Source organism: Rhincodon typus, chromosome 41 (assembly GCF_021869965.1).
Source record: "Rhincodon typus isolate 14 chromosome 41, sRhiTyp1.1, whole genome shotgun sequence".
Taxonomy (NCBI): domain Eukaryota; kingdom Metazoa; phylum Chordata; class Chondrichthyes; order Orectolobiformes; family Rhincodontidae; genus Rhincodon; species Rhincodon typus.
The window spans coordinates 2,862,038-2,869,614 of NC_063372.1; the positions used below are offsets into that span (position 1 = coordinate 2,862,038).

Here is a 7,577-nt window from a genome sequence, read left to right on the forward strand (position 1 = left end):
CATGGGCAGCATCTCCATCCTGTCCCGGCAATGATCTCGCTCCATCTTGTGTTGCAGACGGTCTCACATTGATGTCCCCACGCTGCTTTTTCGTTATGTGTGCCTCAGGTCCATGCACAGTCTTCACATGTTTTCGTAGTGAGCTGGGGTCAGTGTATCGTTTGGTGCAGTACGGAATCTTACAGATATACGGTTTCTGTTGACCGAACAGACAATGTGATTAGCTCTTGGTCGGTGGGGAGGGGCAAGCAAGAAGGAAGTGTTCAGGGGTTTCCCAAACTGATGAGGGTTTGAAGCTTGGGTCAGCTCTGAACTGCTTCCTGTCAGAATTTGGGCGTCACACAGTCATGATCCACAGCAAACTGACTAGCAAAGGTTTTGTTTTGCTTTGATTTGATGTTGAGATGCAGGGCTTATGGGATTCCACCTCATGGTTAACTGACTAGACTTTAGACAAAGCTGGAGAAACTCAGCTGGTCTGGCAACATCTGCAGAGAGAAATACTGAGTTTTGACTCCAATGAGCCTTCTTCAGAATCCAAAGGTGTTGCAAAATAGGTTCTTTTTCTATTTTTGACCTATTTTCCAGCTCCTTTCAGTTCTGAATAAGAGTCACACTGGACTCAAAACTCTGTTTCTCTGCTCCAGAGGGCTGTGGATTGTTGGCATTTGAGTACATTCAAGGCAGATATTAATCAATGTTTAGATATGAAACAAATTAAGAAAAATGGGGACAGTGCAGCAAGTTAGGTGCTGAGGTCAAAGATCAGGCATGATCTTGTGGAACAGTCTTACAGCACAGAGACAGGTCCTTCGGCCCAAACTGGTCCATGCTGACCAAAATGTCCATCTACATTCGCCCCATTTCCCTGTACTTGGCCCATATCCTTCTAAACCTTTCCTATCCATGTATTTGTCCAAATGCCTTTTAAATGTTGTTAATGTACCCACCTCAACCACTTCCGCTGGCAGCTCATTCCATATGCATACCACCCTCTGTGTAAAAAAGTTGCCCCCAGGTTCCCATGAATTCTTTCCCCTCTTACCTTAAACTGATGTCCTCTAGTCTTCGATTCTCCAACCCTGGGAAAAAGACTGAGTGCATTCACCCTATCCATGCTTCTCATAATCTTATACACTTCTATAATACCCTCCCTCAGTCTCATACACTCTAAAGAAAAATGCCTGGCTTGTCCAACCTCTCCCTTTAACTCAGTCCTTCGAGTCCTGGCAACATCCTTATAAAAAGCTTCTGCACACTTGCCAGTTTAATAACATCCTTCCTATAGCAAGGTGACCAAAACTGAACACAATACTCCAGGTGCAGCCTCGCCAATCTCCTGTACAACTGCAACATAACTTCCCACTTCTATACACAATACCCTGGCTGGTGAAGGCCAGTGTGCCAAAAGCCTTCTTCACTTCCCTGTCTACCTGTGACTCCATTTTCAGAGAACCATGCACCTAAACTCCAAGGTCCCTCTCTTCCACTACACTCCTTTAGGCCTTACCATTTACCACGAAACTCCTACCTTGATTTGACTTTCCAAAATGCAACACCTCACACTTACCTATATTAAACCCCGTTTGCCATTTCTCGGCCCATTTCCCCAGCTGATTAAGATCCTGATAACCTTCCTCACTGTCCACTGTCCTATTTTAGTGTCATCCGCAAACTTACTAATCATTGCCTTGTACATTCTCACCCAACAGCAATGGGCCCAGCACCGACCCCTGAGGTACACCACTGGTCACAGGCCTCCAGTCAGACAAGCATCCTTCCACTATTACTCTCTGCTTCCTACCATCAAGCCAATTGTGTATCCAATCTGCCAACTCTCCTCATGAAAGGTCGACAAAGTGTGTGAGTTCATTCACAAACCTTTAGCCAATGCTCACATTAATGGGATGTGGAATGAGCAGCACAGAGCCCAGCTTGCTGCAATTCTGCTTTGACGGAGGTGCCTAAATTTTGGGTGATTTAGCAAGCGAGGGAAGAGATACTGTTCTGGTCATTAATACAGCGAGGAGCATTGAGGAAGTGAAATACCTGCAGGCTGAAGTCCAGAGGCTAAACAGTGACTGATCAGGTTTTTTCCTCTAAACTAGGGCAGGAAAGTATAAGCACTGTCTTAAATTTAAAGGGTAAGTCGTTAAACCATTTTAAATACAAATAATCCTGGATCGAGATTTCTAAAGGTCAAACTCTAGTTAAATACAACAAAACAAAGATGGCAGAGTTGGTGACGTGTTACAGCTGTAGTGTGTTGGAGCTGCTGGGCACCAGTGCGAACCACAGCAGCCACATCTGCAAGAACTTCTGCTCAAAGTTGACAAGCTGAAGTCTGAGCTTCAGACACTGCAGTACATGAGGGAGGGGTGAGTTATCTGGGTACTTTGTCCCAGGTGGCAGTCATGTGAGTAGAATTTCTAGTGACGAGGGATAAGAGGCAGGACGAGCAGATTCAACATTTTTGTTTAGGAGTATTGATGACTAAAGTTCCAGCTCAGTATTTCTACACCATAAGGACTCACACTTTCACAACCCTTAGAGATCTAACAGCTCACATCTGGAACTTAGCAGGAGTGAGGAAGTGGGTCAGAGATGGGAAGAGGCCACAGCCAGAGAGCCAGGGTCAGGGAAAGGACTTAAGTCAAAGGATCAGGGAGGATGAGAGGTCAAAGTTCAGAGGGTCAGGGAAGACAGAAGCTGCTCCAATAAGGACTTATGGCCCAATGTGTGACTGGCGGAAAATGATGTTAAAGCGAATCTTGTGAGGGTAAGTGGAAATACAGGCCCTGTCAACTTAGCAACATCAAAGCAAAACACATTACGTGGGGGCTTACTATAAGCTAGCACTAAGAAAGACATTCTGCTTAGAGATCATGAGCTCCTAGGGACAAAATTGCCACAATTGTCATCATCTCCGGATTGCTACCTGAGAGAGGTTAATTTGCGTAGGGCATGTCCGATCAGAGAGTGAATATGTGGCTCAGATTGCCGGGGGTGAAATGGGTTTCAATTGATGGGGCACTGCAGCAAGTCAGAGCTATACTGGTGGCAAAGGCTTCACATGAACTGCACTGGGACCAGTGTGCTAGCAAGATGTCTAACCTGGGCTGTAGAGAGGACCTTAGGCTGAATTGTGGGGAGTGGGGAGTGGGAGGGAAGGATCAAGTGAGGGAAGATTTGAAAAGTTAACAAAAAAGGGCAAGAATTAATTTCAGGATAGCAATTCAGGTAATGATAACCAGAGTGTGACTAGAAGTGATAGACTGCACAAACACAATAGTGTACCAGGAAATATGGTCAAAGTAGAGACAAATAGTCCAAAGCCAGAATTAAAGTCTCTTTATTTGAATACATAGAGCATTCAGAGCAAGATGGTCAAACTGATAAAACAAATAAATGAGTCTGATCTGATATTTATTATAGAGGCATGGTCACAAAGTGATCAAAGTTAAGATTTGAATATTCAAAGAGTTTTTCTACTTTGAAAGGACAGGAAGCTAGGAAAAGAGATGGGGTGGCTCTGATAATATAGGGTGAGATCATTAGATCTTGGTTCAAAAGGTCAAGATGTAGAATCAGATTGAAATGGTGAAAATTTGCAGCATGCTGTTGTGCAAAGGGACCTGGGTGTTACTGTGCATGAATCACAAAATGTTGGTCTGTGGGTGCAGCAGGTAATTAAGAAGGCAAATGGAATATTGTTCTTCATCGCTAGAGGGATGGAGTTTAAAAATATGAAGGTAATGCTGCAGCTGTATACGGTGCTGATGAGGCCACACCTAGAGTGATGTGTACAGTTTTGGTCTCTTGAGAAAGGATGTACTGACACTGGAGGGGGTGCAGAGGAGGTTCACTAGCTTGATTCTGCAGTTGAGAGGGTTGGCTTATGAGGAGCGATTGAGTAGACTGGGACTATACTCATTGGAATTTAGAAGAGTGAGGGGGGTTCTTATAGAAACATATAAAATTATGAGGGGAATAGATAAGATAGAAGCAGGAGGTTATTTCCACTGGCAGGTGAAACCAGGACTAGGGGGCTTGGCCTCAAAATAACGGGGCGCTGACTTAGGACTGAGTTGAGGAGGAACTTCTTCACCCAAAGATTTGTGAATCTGTGGAATTCCCTGCCCAGTTGAGACTGTCTCATTGAATGTTTTTAAGGTAAAGATAGACAGATTTCTGAACAGTAACGAAGTTCAGGGTTATGGTGAGCAGGCAGGTAAGTGGAGCTGAGTTCATGAAAAGATCAGCCACGATCTTATTGAATGGTGGAGCAGGCTCAAAGAGCCAGATGGCCCACTCCTGCTCCTATTTCTTTTGTTCTTATGTTTGGATAGAAATGAGAAATAGCAATGGAAAGGGGTCACAGTAGGAGTGGTTTAAGCATCCCTGACTGTAACTACACTGTAGGGCAGAGTATAAATCAAGAAATAATGGGGGTTTGTAAGAAATGTGCTGCAATAACTGTAGGAGATTTTAGTTGTAGTTTGGATGTATCAAACTGGCAAAATAGTTTTGAAGATTAGTTCATAGAGTGTATTTGTGGACCAGGGAATAGACTGTTTTAAATCTGACAATTTGTAATGAGACAGGATTAATTAATGACCTCATAGCTAAGGATCTTCTAGGTAAGAGTGATCATAACATGTGAGATTTTCACGTTCAGTTTCAGGATGAGAAATTTGGGTCTCAAATGTATGTCTTAAATTTAAATATATTCCACTGAAAAAGACTTTACAAGAAGGATATACCATCTGTAGCTAATTCAGGAAGTTGTGGATGGTGTCAAGTTGAAAAAAAGGATATATAACACAGTAATTTTAGTGACAGACCAGTAGATTGGGAAAATTTTATAAACTAGCAAAAGATATCTAAAACAAACAAATTCGGTTAATTTAGAAGATAAGGGTGAATAGCTCAAAAGTGGCATCATATATAGACAGGGTGGTGAAGAGGGTGGTCGATAGTGTGGAGCTGGATGAACACAGCAGGTCAGGCAGCATCAGAGGAGCAGGAGAGTCGATGTTTCAGGCCTAGATCCTTCATCAGGGGGAAGGGAGCTGGGAAATAAATTGAGGAAAGAGGGGTGGGGCTGGGGGAAGGTAGGTGGGAAGGTGATGGGTGGATGCAGGTAGGGTTAGTGGGGATTGGTCAGTGGGAAGGGTGGGGCAGATAGGTGGGGAAGGAGATGGACAGGTTGTGTCAGGTCAAGGAGGTGAGGATGAGAGGGAGGGTTGGACATGGGATGAGGCTGGGGGTGGGGAGATTTTGAAACTAGGGAATTCTATGTTAAGGCTGTCGGCTCCCGAGGTGGAATATGAGGTGTTGTTCCTCCAGTTTGCATGTGGTGTCATTGCGACACTGGAGGAGGCCCAGGATGGACATGTCACCCAGGGAGTGGGAGGGGGAGTTAAAATGGTTGGTGACTGGAAGGTGTTGTCGTTTGTCATGTACAGAACGCTGATGCTCTGCAAATCTGTCCCTGAGTCTACATTTGGTCTCACCGATGTAGATGAGGCCACATTGGAGCAACAGATACAGTAGACCAAGTTGACGGATGTGCAGGTGAACCCCGGTCTAATGTGGAAGGTTTGTTTGGTGCCTTGAATGGAGAAGAAGTAGGGGGGGAGATGTAGGGGCAGGTGTAGTACTTCCTGCGGTTGCAGGGAAAGGTGCCGGGGGTGGTGGGGTTGGTGGGGAGTGTGGAGCGGACGAAGGAGTCACGGAGTGAGTAGTCCCTACGAAAGGCAGATAGAGGTGGGGAGGGAAATATCTCTTTGGTGGTCAGGTCGGATTGTAGGTGGTGGAAGTGGCAGATAGGTGGATGTGGAGGTTGGTGGGGTGATATGTGAGGACAAGGGGGATTCTGTCTTTATTTTTGTTGGGGGGAGGGGATGTGAGGGCAGAAGTGCAGGAAATGCAAGAGCTGCAAGGTTGAGGGCATTTTCGATCACCAGAGGGGGGAAGTTACAGTCCTTGAAATACGAGGACATCTGGGATGTTCGGGAGTGGAACGCCCCATCTTGGGAGCAGATGCGGCGGAGGCGAAGGAATTGGGAGTAGGGGATCACATTCTTGCAGGAGGGTGGGTGAGAGAAGGTGTAGTTTAGGTAGCTGTGGGAGTTGGTGGGCTTGAAATTGATGTCAGTTTCGAGGTGGTTACCAGAGATGGAGACAGAGAGGTCCAGGAAGGAGAGGGAGATATCAGAGATGGTTCAGGTGAACTTGAGGTTGAGGTGAAAGGTGTTGGTAAAGTTGATGAACTGTTCATACTCCTCATGGGAGCACGAGGCACTGCTGATACAGTCATCGATGTAGCGGAGGAAGAGGTGAGGGATGGTGCCGGTGTAACAGCGGAAAAGGGACTGTTCCACATATCCTACGAAGAGGCAGGTATAGCTCGGACCCAAACAGGTGCCCATAGCCACCCCTTTGGTTTGTAGGAAGTGGCAGGAATTAAAGGAAAAGTTATTGAAGAAAGTGTTTAGCATGCTTGCCTTCATTGCTCAGACCATTGAGTATAGGAGTTGGGACATTATGTTGCAGTTGTACAGGACATTGGTGAGTACTGTGTGTAGTTCTGGTTACCCTGCTGTAGGAAAAATATTATTAAATTTGGAGAGGGTGCAGAAAAGATTTACAAGGATGTTACCAGGACTGGAGGGTTTGAGTAATAAGGAGAGGCTAGATAGGCTGAAACTTTTGTCTCTGGAGCATAGGAGTGACCTTATAAAATCATGAAGGGCACAGATAAGATGAATGGCAAAGGTCTTTTCCCTAGCATGGGAGAGTTCAAAACTAGAGGGGATATTTTTAAGGTGAGAGGGGAAAGATTTAGAAGGGACCTGAGGGGCAACTTTTTCACACAGAGGGTGGTGCGTGTATGGGATGAGCTGCCAGAGGAAGTGGTGGAGGCTGGTACAATTACAACATTTAAAAGGCATCTGGATGAGTACATGAAACAGAAAGGTTTAGAGGAATATGGACCAAACGCAGGCAAATGGGACTAGTTTAGTTTGGGTAATCTGGTTGGCATGGACGAGTTGGACCGAAGGGTCTGTTTCCGTGCTGTATGACTCTACGACTAGCCAGAAGTTTAAAAACAGACAGTACGAGCTCCTACAATTATATACAAAAGGGAGAGAGGTGCTAAAGTTAGTGCTGACCCCTAAGAGAGTGAGACTAGGGAATCAATAATGCGATACAAAGAAATGCCAGACTTTGAACAAGTATTTTGTATCCGTCTTTATTTTAGAAAACACAAAAGGCATTCCAAAAATGATAGAAAATCAAGAGGCAAAAGGAAGGGAGGGACTGAAAACAGTTACAAAGACTGAGAAAAACTATAGAGAAAATAAATGGCACTAAGGGCTGACAATTCCCCTGGGCCTGATGACCCGTTCTCAACAGATGTGGTTCCAAAATTTCCTGGATTCTGGAATGGTCCCAGCAGATTGGAAAACTGTAATGTAACATCTCAAGAAAGGAGGGGGACAGAAAGCAAGGAAGTCTAAGCCAGTTAGTCTAACATCCATCGTTGGGAAAATACTGAAAGCGATTATTAC

General features: G+C 45.0%; 1 protein-coding gene across 1 annotated transcript in view; it reads right to left on the reverse strand.

The window, feature by feature from the left end:
* Positions 1–7,577, reverse strand: part of gli1 (GLI family zinc finger 1) — a 32,543-nt gene that overhangs the window by 6,088 nt on the left and 18,878 nt on the right. Inside the window, exon 8 of the mRNA XM_048618967.1 lies at positions 36–196. Coding sequence (XP_048474924.1) covers positions 36–196 — 161 coding nt within the window. The remainder of the gene's footprint in view (positions 1–35; positions 197–7,577) is intronic.